General features: G+C 40.0%; 1 protein-coding gene across 3 annotated transcripts in view; it reads right to left on the bottom strand.

The window, feature by feature from the left end:
• The window catches only part of Snap25 (Synaptosomal-associated protein 25kDa), a 287,198-nt gene that overhangs the window by 41,442 nt on the left and 227,835 nt on the right, over positions 1–17,921 (bottom strand). For all 3 annotated transcript variants that reach the window (XM_022797715.2, XM_022797714.2, XM_022797712.2), the window contains one exon: positions 7,243–7,291. In XM_022797715.2, coding sequence (XP_022653450.1) covers positions 7,243–7,291 — 49 coding nt within the window. The remainder of the gene's footprint in view (positions 1–7,242; positions 7,292–17,921) is intronic.

Raw genomic sequence — 17,921 nt, 5'->3', positions numbered from 1 at the left:
TATAATAAGACGCCGTGTTACGAATTTTGCCCCACCATATCTGCGTAAATCGCTTCGATCACAAAATTTTTCATTTAACGTTTTCTACCTTCTAGCTAAAATCTCTAGCTTAAATCAGCAGGAAAAATGTACGAACACGCACATTTGATGAAGCTTATTACAAAGAGAGAGCAGTTACCTCTACGTGATCAATGTTGATTGTATTATATTTAATACATGAGTACTAATTTGAGCGAAATACAGGCAAACATGTACCGCATGATATAGCTAGACAGATTAGACTGATCGTAGAAGCTCATATAGAACAATATACCTCAGGCTAAGGGCAGTGGAAACTGGTTGTTATTGTGAACGATTCACGTAAACGATATAGTACAAAAGCGAAGCTTAGTCATTTTATTCGCTGGATTCGATTCGCTACCTAAATCTGGCTTTGTCAACTGTTCTCAAAAGTTAGTTGAGTGCAGGTAGCGGTACACCATTAATTTTGATCCTGTAGCAGTTGTTGGCCGCACTATATTAAACGTTACGTATTTCTCTCACATGTGTTGAATAAGCGCGCCTTAGCAGCCGCTAAAGGACTGATAGATGTTAGTTGTAAAAACAATTCAATTGTTTCGGTTCTGTGGGCCGCCTTCAGTGATGTAATTGAACGTTTCGTCGTGCCTATAGCTTGCAACCCGCCTTGATCCAAATTCGTCAGGCTCTACAAGCGACATTTTCCACACTTGAAACGCTTCGAAGCAGATGGAGACAAAAGATATTTTCGAAAATGTTTGTTGGCCCTTGACAGAATGATATCTCAAGTTGGTTCCGCAGATTTTGGACAACAGATTCTTTTCAAACGCTCCGAAACCTGTTTGTTGCCACCTAAAATGCCTCCTGTTACATTTGGAGTTTGAGCTCCAAGTTTGGAGCTGAGTTGAGTGGTACGGACGAAACAATAAGGTAGAAGCAATTAGCCTAGAAAAAAGGAAGCGCTCTGATGACCTGACACCTGACTATAAGAAAAGGAAAAGAATAACTAAAACTTTACCTATACACGGATCTAACATGACAGGAAAACTTCCTGTTCTGCAGAAGAATTTTCTTAATCAAAGTAATCCATCTCCTTTCTGACTGACTTCGCAAAATTATGGTCGTATCTGCAAATAACAATAATACGATAGGTTATTTTTACATTTAAAATATAACTATAGTACTAAGCATTAGGTTTGGAGGTAAGGTTATCATTAACCGAACTTCTGTTTAGGCCACGTAAATACACAAAGTTAGTTTAATTGCCATCTCAAATGTTAACTTCAATTGGGAAAAGGACAATCATAGGTCCCTTCATTATCTGAATTATAAAGGATTGGCAGTCGTTTTCTTAAGCAACCGTGTGACAACCGCAGTATTCTCTTTCAGCGAGTATTTTTCTCCAATCTTTAAAAAAAAGAAATATATATTTATATGTATATATATGTCCTATTTCTGGAGATGATTAGGTACAAAACTTTGCCTCGTTAGTGGAACAGATCTATTCTAATGATTTATATAAGGCGAGTATTTCATTTTCTAGTAATATTTTATTTTAAGAGAGCGTCTTAAGGCGAAAATGAGGCAACGCGTTTCATACGCAACGATTCCAATTGCCTCCTCAAATTATGTCCTACTGAACTATGTGTCCATAATGACGATGTTGACTTCAAGGCTAGGTTAATTTAGGGTCCTACATCATTTCCAAAGAACGTTAACTGCCTTCCATGCAAATGTTTGCTGTCAGAAGCGCCTAGTTTTCGTCTAGTTATCTATAATATTATGCCCTATTTAGGGGACATGTATCCTTCATGAAATCAGCAAATCTTTGCAGCCATTTGCGCGACATTTGAAACTGTCTGATCCTGTTAGGCCTATCTAAATAGAATATTGGCGATAAATGCTGTGACCTAATGACACTGTACGGTAGGCAGTAATGCATCCCTATACGACCAATTATATTGTGGTCGTATCTGGCACTCCAAACATGATGTGGTTAGCTCGTTTTGAAGCCCTCAAGACGATATCCCGCCCGGAGGACAGCCCAGAAAACGTGCAGTCCAGGAAGGAGCCATCTTGAAAAAGGTTCCGGACTGAGCAGAGCCAAACACGATGCGAGTGCCTCAGTTGGCTCTCACCTTTAATGTACTCTATATAAAAGCATAGCCGACAGGTAAACAGTGAGAGAAAAAAATCAAGCCGGAAGGCGGGCTAGCCGTAGTTGATTTTCTAGTACAGTAGCACTTTCCTTTGCTTGGGCCCTTTGCTGTGCTGGCTCGGTGAGAAGGTCTGTGTGGGATCGCTGCTCAAATCCTGTTAAGCTTAAAGTCTAGTACCACGATGGTTACCGCGCATCTTCATAACCATGTCCCTTAACAGTGTCCTCCTACCTGATCGGAGTATGTCGCACAACGATAATTTAGATATTAATAATAATAGTTATCGTTATTCTTAGATTGCATTGAGTGACCGGATAGTATAATTATGCAAGTTATATCGACGAAAAGTGTATCAACGCATGTAACCCCAATAGGGCCTAACGACCTTCGTTGTTCAAATGCTATCAAATACTGCTAGACAAAAAAGGTCGCTGGCATCTGGAAGTTCTTGATGCCTATAAAATACCATTTGAAGAACCAGAAGACCCCAATAAGCAAATCTAATCTTGCGAGATTATTTTGCTGCGAAGAATACGAAAATAAGTACGAAGATAGATTTTCAATTTACGGTCCGTTCACAAGTCGAAATTAAAGCACTATCTCAGAAACAATGTATTGCGAAATTCTCCCAGTTTTAGAGAGCGTACTATGTAATTCGCCGTTAACGATAAAAGCTGAAACCATCACAGTTGAGTACACAAAGTTCTATGGTAAACCTTCCCTGAACATCACATATAATAATGCGTTTTTGTAGATACACGTAAGTGTTCAGTGTAAGAAAATACCATGGGGCATCTGATACAAATTGAAGCAGTTCATTTTTTTACGGTCATCAAATTCGGTCTACATGGCCTTATCGCTTCCAGTTCTAGGTATTCTATTACTTCCAGTTTTTATGGTAATTAGAACGGGGTGTTAAATGTTTAGGGGACCGGAAGGGTAGGGGAAAATAATAGCTAACAGTTTGACTTGATTCAACGAGTCTTCATTTAGCTTTTTGCTCTACACATTGATTCGAGCTAGTGACGACATTCGAAAGCATATCTTTGACTAATTTTCTCGGAAAATGCATGTGTGGCCTGAAAGCCTTTTGGCGCTGTTATCCAAGCTGCACCTGAAGATTCCTCTTTCAAATTCGATCTAAACTTATACTGTTTTTCTTAATGTCAACGACATGCAGCGTTTGATCGACTACCACTTGCACCAAAAAAAAAATCAAAAACGTCAGTACTTGTACGAAAAGAAAAAAACATTTTCACTTTTTTTCAGCGCGCCAACAACATGCTTCTACTTAAATCGTTCCTCTTACCGAGGCACATAAAGGACTGTATTGAAGACATGCTAGGTACCTTCAATGAGTATGTCTATAATTAATGCCTTCGACCGCCTGGTCTTCTTATAAAAGTAAAGATCTTCACAAAACCGATTTGCATGTGGCGTACACACTCATTTACTATGGATGTTTTTGTTTGGCTAACAACAATGCAGGTCTCTGCCCTCACCATGAGACAGAAAGCATAAAGCGTTGTGCCCAAAGCCTTCCTGTTATGCGTTTTTCCTCTGTCTATTTTTTGTTTAGCGAGCTATATATCCGCCGAAGGCAATGTCTCGTACAGGTTACGTATGCTGTGTGGTGATATTGTGACAGCCGAGTAATATAAATCCCTCAGCATATTAATATGAATAGATTCACAAATGTTGGAGCATGTAATCTTTCTATGCATTTTGTTCTTATCATTATTTCTACTAAAAAGGATATTAAAATTAAATGCTACGTGTTAGGAAATCCCATGCGCGGATTTGATGTTTTAAACTTTAGGTAGATTTTTGGCCAGCCTTGGCTCAGAATGCTCAGAGTTTGCACCTTCCGTACCTTCTGTATGCGATGCTCTCGTTTGATCGATAGTCGTTCGTTTGATGAAAACATTTTTGCTGTTAGGAGATGATTGACGATGATAGTTAGCGGTAACTAAATTGAAAACAATCGATTTTCGACCAATAGATTGTTACCCAGCAAACAAAGGTTTCACAAAGTTCCGCTAGGTATATTTGTTTGCAATTTCTCAAGCTACAGCGGATATCGTAAGTCACCAAGGCTGAATTTATTGAGACATAGTATTTGATAATTTATATGCTGTGAAGTTTCCCTTTATCTATTTTGAAAAATTGCTCGTTTTGAGGCTAATTCTAGGAGTAATATCCAGTTCATACCACGTACCTCACTTGAGTAATGATCATGAGGGGTACAATTCATATTTACTAGTTTGGGATCTACAGGATGGGCCGCTAAATTGGGGTGCCAGGCTTATCCTTGCTACGATTTTACCCAGTACTAGGCTTCTATTGGGATTTTAAAACACGTTGGAGCATTTCGCGGAAAAGCTGAGCGTTTCTATTGCAGGGGTATATAAACTGAATATATATAGGCTTGCAGAATAAAACTGCGTTACAAGGGCAAGCGCTGGCTCCTGCAGCATTAATGACTGCAACTCATGTACGCGTGAGAGCATAGAATTTAACGACAATCACATATCCGGACGTGGTTTGCGTTTGCAGACTCAAGCACAAAATAAAGGACACATAAAATTTACTTTTCTTCAACACAAGTAAAACTTATTCTAAACTTCAACTGTCAAAGTCGCAAAGCCGAGCTCATGCAAGATAACAGAAATCACCAGACTAATAGAAGTGACTTAACTTTACCCTTGGCATCTGCTATTTCGCTTGACAATCTAGCTCGTCATAACGCACTTACACGCTGAATATAGATGTATAAAAAGTTAGGCACGCAATGCCCAAGGTTCCGTACCTCGATCTAAAATAAAACTCTGCTAGCAACTGAGCGAGCCAACATACACATTACGGTCAGCTTTTTTGTACAAAGCACGTTTCATAATAGTGACCTGCTAAAAAACCTGCTAAGTCTTGAGCTGATATCAATTTATCGAGATAAAGTATCTTTTCAAAAAGGAAACAGCGGTCTTTCTTTTTGTAAGTTTTTTTTTTTCAATATTAGTGTTTATAGAAAACGGAATGAAAGGGTACCTCTGTATACTTGATTGACCAATAAAAATAACTGCGTCACCCACAACAGAGTCGACGAACCTTAAGAAGAAGCTTCTCTTAGAAATGTCTAGCCACCGTTCCTCGCCTGGCTGACCTCCACTCTAGTTATAAGGTGGTTTGTTGCTTTTTGCTAGACCTTTTTTTGCTAGCCAATAATTTTTCTTCGCAAGAAATATTCCAAACAAAATGTTTCGCGTTTAACGTCCGTCACCGCCACAGGTCTTCCATTAGACGACTGATCCCTAGCACAAAATGAAGTGTTTGTCTATGTTTATATTCGACCGTAGACCACCGCGTGTCTCTAAAATTAGCAGACAAATATGTTATTCACTATTATGGCGACTCTAAAAATGATTCTGCGGGTTAGCAAAAGCTCAGAGACCTTTCACAAATTCTAATGGACCAATCTCATTTAGCTTTTTTTTTTGTACGCTTTCTTTTTCGTTCCATTTGGTGGATTCTAGGCCGTAAAGGTCCGAATGACAAAAAAGATATTTTCGCTTTCTCATAGGTGTTTTTCTTTTGTGATGCCAAGCGGTGTTCGCAGTATGCCTAAGGAGCCCTGCCTCTTCCGCTACATCTACCCAAAACGGTTCTACCATCGTCGGCCACAATCATACACAGACCTTTAAAAATGGTGTCTTTTTTTCCTTAACTTTGATATTTTTACCAATGTATTGGTTGAGTAGGCAGCAACTCGCGTTGACACCAACGAAGTGGAATAAGTCCATTTTAAATAAGTATCTGTGTGCAAGAAAGAAAATCTGTATTGTGGTTTCATTATCGTTTCATGGTGTAAGGTAATAAGTAAACATCTCTGAAAGTATAAAGACGCTCACACTTCGCGCATAGAAACGAAATTCAGTACCGAGCAGAAATAGGGATAGCGAAAAGAATAACATCAAAAAAAAACAGGGTTATACAATATTAAAGCGTAAGCCAGGTATGTTAGAGAAAGCGGGGTTGTATAAGCCGAAATCGCTATTATTGAGAACAAGCGGTGCCGGAGTAGAGAAAAAACTTGTATAAAAATCCACTTCGTTCGTCGACGATTCCTTAGTTCAACAGAAATAGGCTCAATACAATTCATTCTTACCGAAGAAATATCGGTCGAAGACACCTTGGTCGTTGGCCCATACAGTACCACAAAAAAAAGGATCGTGGTTCCATTAGCCAATAATTGATTCGTGCGTAGAAGTTATTCATTCAATAGAACTTAGAATAAGCTGAATTATACCTTGATGGCAGATAGTTGTTTCCATGTTTCTGTGAAACTAGCATCGTTGCCGTTCGGCTTTATGTACATATTCGAAATTCAGGGGCCTATATTGCCTTATATGACCCTAACTTTCCGGTTGGTTAGACAATACAACTCGATGTAGTGACTTATATAGAACATAACTTGCTTTTAGTTCTTCTTTGAAAATGTAATGAAGATAAGGGAAACTGAAATGAAAAACGAGATGGCTACTTCGTACTCTTATCCTTCAACAGACCTTTGCTGAAGTACGCAAAAAACGCTCAGATGCACCACCCTTTAAAAACTGGTAGAAGAAAAATCTAGTAGAGTGAAGTTGCACCAAGGTTCTCACCAGTACCCATCAAAAAAATTGCTTCTCTGAGGGATTCTCTAACTGCCATAAATCTGATAAGGAGTTTGTTTCTCAGCCATATATCCTGAACCATATAGTTCCTACAAAGGGTTGTAGTAAGCCCGTACTTCCCGTAACGCATATACCTATACTTCGAGTAATGTTCGCAACCATCGGGCTTTCTTTAATGAAAGCACTCCTTGATTGTCGACTGTCATAATCATCATAATAATAAGATAATCAAATGCTGAACACGCAAGAAATCCGACGCATATCAAACTCCATACGGCAGTCTCAAAACCAAGATATTTGTGCCTAGGTTCACACAAAAAGGTTAAATCCAACGAAATTCAGCTATCATGGCTTAAGGCGTTATGAACAATCATGTCCTATTATAATACACTTACCTCCCTGTTCGTCGAGAGCGACCAAAGTTCTGATACCGGCTTCTTTGCTCTGAAATCAACGACAGTATTCTTAATTGACAAATCTGACGTTGCTTATGACTGTGGTATATTCAAGGAGTTTTATTATAAATTATTCGTTTTCTATGAGAAAAGTGATCGTTACAAATGCCGTTGTCGAGGTGTCTTGGGAATAAGATTAGAATCGCGCACAATGCTAAAATCGATAACAGTTGCATTAGGTCTATGTCTACCGTGTGTTAAACAACTTCGCTAGTTTAGTCTGTGTGATCCGACAACATATTCGAGCTTACTATTGAATTACTCATCATTGAATCAGTGTGTCACAAATTATTGTATGGTCGTTCGTTATGGGTACATGATTATAATCATCAGCTAGCAAAACGTAAACGTACGGGCAAAACTCTGCTAGGGAAATACGCATTGAAAACTTTTATTGCTATTTTTTTCTTTATGAAATAAACCTGGTTAGGTTTATACACTGTCCACTAGATTTAGTTTTTATCTTAGTCTTATATTATTATATTCAACGAGCTAGCTTGACCTCTACGTAAGCCATGAGGCCACTTCACTATGAGTGGCTCGGTGTATAAAAGAAAAATTAAAGGTCATGATTCAAGTAGAACTCAATAAGTTTCTGCGATCAATCGTGATAGTTAGGGAGTCTAGGTCATTTATTCTGAGCGAAGACGTAAAATATCGCGCTGGGAGACAAAAAAAAACCTTATAAAACTCGTGCTTGTCTTGCTTTCATCACCCAACTGCATACGATTGCCATTTGCCCCATCAGGCATACTGGCTAGATTCGAGTTTTGGCTGGATTTCATGATTGCCCCTGGCATCGATAACGTACCGAACGTCGGTTAGATGATGTTGGATGCATGGCGTGCACAGATTTCACAATATGAAAAGGCTATGAACCCTCGGCACATTTGCAACAACCGCATCCCTGCAGGCACTTATTGTTCTTGAATCTGCTCTGGCTGAGCAGAGACTAGGAAACAAGAGCTCCAGTACTCCACTAGGGAGGCCCCATAAACGAAAGGCACGTGTGGATCCAAGCGAATGAGCAGATCTGTTCTCTATACAAGGCAAGTTATCTTGATACTTTATCTAATCCCTTTCGAATCCTCTTACCGATCTGTACAAAACAGAGCAACGTGACCGCACTTTTCTAGACCATACAAACATCACCAAGGTAAAGGTATTCATGGTTGCGGCCGTTATTACCGACGGCTGTGTTCTTTTTTAGACTGGTGTTGCTAATGGGTTTGCAAGAACCGCCAATGCACTGCTGAGAATGACAGGTACGACAGAGTCCTGGCTTTCGCCAGAAGAAACTCATGGTAGATTCTGCCGCAAACAGAAAGGCTGAGGAAGATCGTGCACCAGTACGAGATAATGGTGGAAGTAGATGCACGACTGAGGCTTGCTTGGTTCAAATTTCAGAAATGACATCGTTCACTAAAACATCTGACAGTATCAGACGGTGCTTGAGCCACTGAGTGCTGCCGATACCGACAAGCAATGTTGATGAGATAAAATTATTCAGACATTTGTTTGGGACTTCGGAGTTATCCAACACCCATTCGTATGCTTTTCACTACTCGCTACATGTTTCCAAGTTCTTCAGACGGTTTACTATTTGCAAGGTTATTTAGGATTTAATTCAATGTTAATACAGCCAATCTGTAAAATGCCATCCTGTCACTAATGTCAGTTATCTTTCAGAGTTTTTCGTAGATAACTATTTATGCAAGTAACAGAAACTGTAAATAACTATTTCATATTTGTCCACTAGTTAAGGCCTCTATTAATCATTAAACGCAGAATAGTTTTTTAAGTATTATTACAAAGGTCACAAGTCCCTGCACGATTACGTTAGTAAGGTGATCATCTAATACTAAAAAACAACATTCTTTGAGATGATTACCCTATCTAGATTGCGTTTCCCTATTCTTATTATGTGGCATTCGATGTTCTACGTTGTTCGTGGCAAAGCCCGTGCACCTGCCAGCCTGCTAGATCAATTTCAAGTAGCTGCGCAACATCTGGACAACATCTATATGGAGACATCGTGTCGCTCGGTCCTGGCAGAGGGTATCTGTACCGAAATACGTAATCGACGCCAGCGCACGGTGTCATACTCGTCGCCATTTTCGGCCGCTTCATTCTCATCGAAATGTATGAATGACGTTACGAAAGAGCAAAGCAGGCGATTTCTCCACGATACTGCCCGCTCTTTCCTCAGCAGTACTTTACTGGCATAGGACAAATGCAAGGGAGAAAGAGGAGGAGGATGAAACTAGCGTGTATTTCTGTAGCGCCACGCCAGCCATGGATCACGAGTAGACTTCATTTGGCTTTTTTTTGGGCCCTCCTCTTCGTTGTTCTATTTCTTTTCGTTGTCTCTGTCTGATCTTCTTTCTGGAATGCTAGGCCGTATTTCAACGCCTGGCGGCAGAACATCAACTGCCATTGCGAACCTGCCGCAACTCAGCCATGACGGCGCTGCTTTCTGTGCTTCACCTTGTCCATCTGGATCTCGGCGTTTCCTTTTAGAAGTACAGGACGATCAAAGCTACGAAAGGTTCTCTTCGCTCGAACCCGTGCCGTACGTTTAGTTCGTCGCATCAATCCGTTCGGCTGTTAAAGCAGACAATCGTCCAATCGATTCAAAATTGAAAATGGAATAGAACTGCCCAGGACCTTAACCTATACTAAACGAATACCAAGGACATTTCAGGGTGAGCGCGAGCCAACTCAACTAACGGGCAGTTAACCCAATATACGGTTCATAGTTATACAGCTACCCTTCTCATTCATATAAGTAGTAGAAAAATTATTTTCGATGTACCCACGAAACGGCCATGTTTCCGTTATCACTTCATCACGTCTAAACACACGGTCTTCTATTCTGCTATTATAAGAAGGTACTAGTGTACTGTCTGTGTCCACAGACGTAATAGATCAAATGGGATAGAATAGATATTACGCCCGTCGTTGAGACGATCTTGTTATGATTACATCTTCGCTTTCTAACGGTTAGAAGAGTCACAAGATCAAACCACGCTCAAACATCTACGCTGGGATAACGTTAAAGACTAACATATGCCCAGGCCATTTAAAATTTTTGTATACAAATCTCCTGTACAACTGATAATTATATACAGATGCTGCGCGAATGAAAGAGTGCACGATATATTCGGATAGTAATAGTCGTACTGAATTATCACTCGTCTACTTCTATTTTCGTGCTAACGAAGGCTGTATACAAATATTTCAAGATACCACTGGACAAGTTTTCTTAAGAAGAAGGCCGAACTCAACAATCAATACTCATTCGAGTATAGGATGAACGATTTGTGTCGATGCACAATTATGGTATATAGACAATACTAGAAAAAGCTGATTCGAGAAGCAAGACGTGCTCATAACGGCGAAGAACGCTGTGATGAACAGCTAACTTATGACTGTCGGGAGAAGGGCATAGTTTCTAAATAATGTGGAACGTCTTTCGGACCCAGGGCAATTGATGACCTTGCACCTGTGTTCTCTTCGCAGTGAGCCTATTGGTCTTCTCCGGACAGGTATCTGATATTTTAGTAAACTTGGAACAGTTGTATTTTCATCTCAAGCAAGCATACCTACATACATACAATGAGAAAAATAGTACGCTTCAGAATTGTTCTGGTGAAGCTTTAGCATGTTTCATGGAGTTATTAGATGAAGTAAATGCGTATAATTTTCGGACGGCGCTCTGCCAAGCAGATGTACGGATGCTATCGAAAATTCACGAGTAATGCCAGAATCTTCCCAGACGTCAGCACCACAACCATCGATATGCACTTACGGGCATAACTAAATAGGAATGACAAAAGCAATCTTTTGAAGTTTTCCAATAGTTATTTAGCAAAACGAGTCAGGTCTGGGCTAAAATCTAGAAGCTTTACCCATTAGCCCAGATTCGATTTTAGGGTAGGATTTTCTCCAGCTTCCCTATCGATGTGATTTACATTTGCAAATTTTTAACAGCGAAATCTACGCCTACGCCAGAGTCAGTACTAGTACCAGTTTGATAAAACCCCTGATCCGCATCGAGGAGAACGTTGTGTCACACGTATAGAGCATCCAAAGCATCACGCGAATAACAATGAGGGTAAGTATAGCAGGTGGTACGAGCGTGCCTTCTAACTACCCGCCAACTAGTCAAACCTAGGTGACATCCGTGGCACCAATACCCGATATGCTTCTCAGACTGACGAACTAGAAATAACAAAGTCGACATATACAAGCCCTACCCAAAAAGAAAGTGATCCCCTCAACCATCTAGGGCTCGACCTCGACGTACTAGACGGGGCCGCAGTAATCATCGAATGCACGATACATTGCTTTGACTGTCTTAATAATTCTTCAGAAATGTTTATCCCTAGATTGCACAGCCTCCGATGGTACAATTACGAGTTTCGAATGACCGTGTGTCATTGTTATTTCGATACAAGATTTCGGAATATTTTGGAATATCCGAAAGCACACACGGACCATTGAGCAGCTATCTCGCCAGACACCGAGTAATAACTATTCCAACGACCGGCGCAGAGGGCGGAGGGTACGCGAAGATGAACGAGCCCTGCGTTCTATGTTCGCTCTGCATTTATCGAAGGCATATGCTTTATACGTGCATAGCATCAAAGAAGTATTTCTGGGATCAGTTCCTAAAAGGCCAATGCTGGCCATACACCAGTTTGAATTGAATAGCATTGATCAGTTGTACACGAATTGCGAAAATAATTCTTTCTGAACCTATATATCTAAACCAAAATAAATTGCATATATCTTTAAAATTATAGTTCTTTTTATTGTTGTTTATGGAAAATTTAGTTTGTATATAGGTTATATACAAGTGTGGGCAAGATAAAGATTATGTATTGACTTCTAATTTTAGTTGATTCTATAACACATCTCGACAATTTACAGGCCTCGTTACCGTGCAAAACGTTTTCCTACAGGCAACTTCCAGCATATAAAATCATTCTGCACATTACGCAGTTAATAGTTGTAAATTCTACATTGGCACCCAGCTACCTAAGTAGACTTCACGATGCCACGGGCACAGTTTCCAAAACAACCTATCTTTTAGCGTTAGAATATTTGTAGCTTAAGAGAGAAAAGGCGATAAACAGCAGTAACATTTGCCTAATACGGTACACAGACACTTGTCGTTGGTTATGCATGGATGTGGAACCCAGGAAAGAAAAGGAAAACCTTACAATAATGGGTAACATGTCACAATGCCATACTTCGCAATCGTGGACTTATTGTAGACTGTTGGTCCTTCATTTCTGACAGCACAGCAATTTGAATACCTGGTACAGGACGGGATGGATGTACACGAGACATATAGTAGCCTGTCTGTGTACAAAGTTTAATGATATACATATATAGAGTTGGAGTCAATTTTGCGGTGCTGGCAACTGGAGTACAACCCGAGTTGCTTGCTCAAACTCAATATAACAGCAGCCAAGTTCCTCGTGTCTAACGTCGGCCACTTAGGTCTTTAGGCATTACTTAAGATAGCTGGGTTTCAACACGAAACTAATCACATGCTCGCATCCGGATTCCAAGTTAAACCACTGAGCGTGTCTAACTTTAGTGCGCAATTAACATCTCTCAATCATACTCGGCGAGTTCTGCTTGGGGTCACGATTCTCTGTAACAGCCCTGCTGTACGTGAGAATCACCTGCGTAATGTTTAGATCCTTTAAGACTGACTTAGATATGTGTCTTTAGACCTGGATCCATTGTAGAATAACAGTAGCGAACTCTTTGGTGCGCTATGTAGCTAATTACTATTTGACTCTACGTCATTTTACCACATAGACAAGGCTTGTCCAATTGTTTAAAATTACAGGATGCGGTCGAGTCAGCACTGAAATCGCCCATTACGATGTACATTAAGATACATTAAAATTTTTCCCTTAGATGCTAGAAGAACAGAATTCCCAGAAGAGATGAACAAAAGCTACGCGTAGCCGTGTTTGTGGAAGGTCTGAGACCGTCGGGGATGACACATAACACCATCGACTGGAGGAGCTGGCATACTGCTTTTAAAGCAGTTCAGTACAAGTGGATACTCCCCGTGTCCGTCAGTGCAACATTGTGTTATCTACCAGCAACAACTGTCTTCCTTTACCAACTAGTGGAACATTGTTATCATTTACGTTAGATACGCGGCTACAGCAAATGGCTACCGAAACAAGACGAAAAAAAAAGAAGACAACACAGCGTCTCTTAGCACTCACCTTGATCAGCTCACACACAACACCATATAGATAGTACGCTACAACTTGAAACGGACGTCAACAAATAGGTTCCAGATTCTAACCCGGCGCCAGTAGACTTTTACTGTTGCAGTGAAGTTCGCCAACTAGCGTTAATGAGGAAACTCAGGCTCTAGTTTCAACCAATAAATCATTACGACGACCCTATTTTTAGGCTGACGAAGACACATGCTTAAGGGGTCAAGAAGCAAGAGAAAGGCCTTACGGAACGGACATACAACGATGCTTGACCACTAAAAAAAAAAAGCAAATATTCCTAAGGATTCTTATCGCATTAATAAATCATTTATTTCAGTACGTTTCAGTACTAGTAAATCACTTGTATTATAAGTAACGTTATGGAAATCATTTAACAAAATCGCTTAAGACAAAACAATATTCACATCTGTATATTTGGAAACTCTATAAGCTAGTATAGTCCCTTTATTGTTTTATATGTTGACTTAGAGTAATTTGATTTTTTCCTACTCAGATTATGCTAGCGTCCAGGCTATATGCACTTAGGTACTACATAACTATATATACATATATATGCAAATTTAAAAAGCGAGAATCAAAACTAACGTTTCCTTAAGGCTATCACAAAGGTACATCATATCAACGGATGCGTTCTTGAAGCACTGGGCCACCAAAGCCTGCACAACGTTCCGCAGTGCGTTGCATCGAGGAGCATCTAAACCACGACACAGCTGCTATAGAGAACGAATAGCAGGCGACAGCAGTTTTGTCACGGCTCGTGTATGCGAATGCATCAGAGGGATCCATGGCTGTCCCTGTCTTTCGAGCGTACCGAGTCTTCCAGAAAACGACATGGAACAAAATGTCTAGTCAACGAAAGCAATGCAGCTGAGCACACTGCACCGATCGGGCCAGGCTAGAATTAGTGAATAATCCCAGCACAAGTAGATGTTTTGCAAGAAATTAAGCCATAGACGAAAGATGAACAGGCATTTTCGATTTTATATATGTGTGTGGGACTTTAAATCAGTCGACTCGTACTATGGCCTATAAAAGCGTGACGGTAACAGCTCCCCCAATTTTCAGGTCTTTGGGCAGTGCCCCTTCCGCCTGCGATTGCCTCGCCAGCTGCCCCTCGGTAATCGGGATTGCTTTTCTACACTGGCATAGGCTATCGTTGTTTCGTATAAGGGTATATATTTCGTATAAGATATATTACCTGGAGGGAAACAGGGAAAAGCAGGGACTCTTCATAAGAGGACGAGGACAAATGAGCGAAAGGAATTCGAACAAAGACTGGACCTCTGCTGTACATCGAAGAGAGTCGTCATTATGCGTCGCCGAAATACGTTGATATCTCATTCCCAACTGCCTCATTTTATTAAAATGGTGGAGTGATAGAGAGTACCAAAAACTGTTGCAGGCATTTAAGCCTTGTATGTGCAAGGTGCGAACCTATGCAAAAAATGTTTGGTATAGGCAGGTACACGGGGTGGCAACTGTGCACTGCGCGCAATGTTAACAAACGCTATCGTATAGAATGGAAAAAACATTTAAGTCAAATTTTAAACTCGGCTAACTGTTATGGGCAGTTTTAAGTTGTGGGAACGGTTTTTTGAGTACAAGGTTTAACTCAGAGCAAATTTGATTTTGAAAACTTAACTAACTAGACTACGGCTCGATTTTTCTAACTTGTAATTAGATATTACCTGGCTTACTCCACGTTGTTAGCCGCTTTTAAAAAACATTTCCATAGATTCATGAATGAGAGGATGAAATGTACTGTTGCAAAATCACAACTGATGCTTAACTACCCTGACACAATAACGGTAACGAAAGGTTTAACGTAAAGGTCCTTTAGAATTGCGAATGGTGTTCACAAAGCACTTGGTTTAAAATCGTGCCTAAACAAGCTAATGAAGTAAATTTGTTACTTGAAGCTCTATTTTTCAAGGCCTATTTATCAGTATTCGTGTAAACCTAATAACAGCTATGGTCAGCTATGGCTGCTTCGTGCACAGCATGGCATAAGATGCATGTCGAAACATGCCTACATTTGGAGAGAATCGAAAGTGATTTATATCGCATATTGCATGTAACGCAAAGGAAACTGGAAATTCCACTTGGTCATTTAATAGCTCGGGTACGGTAGCTGGAACTCTTTATCTAGATAGTGATCGCTGAGCAAAGACTAGTCACTTATTAAATTCCACCCAGACAAAAATCACATCTCTACAAAGACAAAAAGCGTTATCCATAATTTATCTGCGCAAAACCTGCCCATTAGTATAGACACTCAAGTATAGGTAGAGAAGGGAATAATATGAAGAAATCGTTAGACTTCCTGCTTGTAAGGGAAAACAAGAGCAGGATATAACAAAGTGATGAGGATTTCGAGATGGAGCTGAAAGCTACCATAACATGCTTAAAATATAATAAAAGTCAGGGTATTAGGGTAGGGGTAGGGTGGCTTGTGTTCCTCCCTGAACGAGTTAATAGTATGAAGCTTCGAGTAAGATCGTCGAAGTGGCTTTCGGTTCTCGGTAGGCCAAATTACAACTGAAAGCAAAAATATGAGCACACAGCTTCAAGAACTAGACGAATCCACGCACACTGATTGTTATAACGTGCTAAGTACCAAGAAAATATCGTACAATACAGTATGACCTGATGAAATAGAACAAAAAATGATCTAAAGATAGCTGACAGAGGTAAGAATTGAGTTCAAATGTCAAAGTAAGTTAAGCTAACAGAATGACTAGTCGATAATCAAGAAACAAGTACATGAAGCTGGTCAACTGCGAAGAGCGGAACTGCTGGAAAGAGCGATATTAGATTGTAGGTCGGTTAACAGAAACCAATGAATGATTGGCTGCGGAAAGCCGACTCAAAGTGAAATCATAAGAGCATGGACCATAGATACGGACAGTTCAGAGGGACCATACGCGTTAACAGATAATATGTCGGTGAGTAGCTTAAGGAAAAACACTCTTCTGACTGGTGGAAGATCAAGCATGAATGGCGTGTCAACGAAATGGTGGCTTCGTTTAAGCGAAAAATCTACTTACGCTAAGGACAAAAACAATCTTAATTCGAAATAGGACATCTTACGTAAGATATCGATGAAAACTTTCGATAGAAAACGGAATGCTTCAACACGCCAATATGTCTGATTATAAGGACGCAGGGATTGTTTTAGTCACTAACTTGTTCCATACTATACGAGATTATAACATAGTTCACAGTTAATGTCACCCGATAATGCTGTCAATTCGGGTATTTTTCTCACTTCAGCCATTAAAGATCAAAACTTATAATATGCCCGCCATTGTTGACCTATGCGTTGCGGAAACCTAAATATCGACACACAATTTGTTTACAACCTAGAAAATTCGTGGAGTAGACAGGACGGTTTTATATGAAAGTTGTTACATTATTGTGCTTACTCTAGATAGGGCATGAAAACGTCGAGTTACATTTATAAAACGAATATGCAATGCTAGCTAACGTAATGATTAGATACTTCGGATGACGGGAAGCGACAATATTCAAGCTATGATAGTTTTGATAAACGTGATTAGAATAGGAAAAAGTCGAAGGTGTGGAATATCTACGGATCTGATGGGGCTTCTATTTAATGTAGTTTATAGATAATCAATAAGTGAATAGATAAAAACCGGTTCCTGACTATCCGTGCCCGAAATAGGCAGCAAACCTATTCTCTACTCTGCTGGTTGCACCTTTTAGCCGGCAGGGATTGGCATTGAGAGATGTTGCCTAACATACTGAAACTTAATAGCAGTCGATAGAACGTAATCTGGCCTTGTAAACGAAACGGCTATACTCTTACTAATTCCGTTATTGCTTACCATACATGCTAAATAAACAGATCTGCTTAAACAAGAATCTTTGTGTATCTATAATGCTTCGTGATATAGCCGCCAATAGCTTTCGTCGTTATAGAAGTTTTATTTTTTTAGTGTTCATGTTCTGTTAATAAACTTTGCCAAGTTTGTCGGTGACTATCGTTTCGACCTAACGAGCACTTTTTGTTTTCAAGTATATATGTTAAAGACGAGTCCCTGCTAAATATCTGCCCCCAATCCAATAGTTGCTATTCGCTAGTTACACGTATTGCGAAAAAAAAAAGCCTAACCCACTGTGAGGTTTACGCGCGTATTGTCTTTGCCGGTCTCGATTTTCTAGGTCTGTCATTGTAGCTGACGCTATGCGGTCTGACAGTTAGTTATTCAGCCAATTTTTGACCCGTCCTCAAAATGTGCCTCAAGAACAATGCCATGTCGACTGGGATGGCCGGTCTCTGACTCGTTTGTATCAATAGCAAAGATACATTGATTTATA

Source organism: Varroa destructor, unplaced genomic scaffold (assembly GCF_002443255.2).
Source record: "Varroa destructor unplaced genomic scaffold, Vdes_3.0 BEIS01000003.1, whole genome shotgun sequence".
Classification (NCBI taxonomy): domain Eukaryota; kingdom Metazoa; phylum Arthropoda; class Arachnida; order Mesostigmata; family Varroidae; genus Varroa; species Varroa destructor.
Note: the sequence above shows the minus strand (reverse complement) of the source record. Positions and strands in the feature narration are given on the sequence as shown.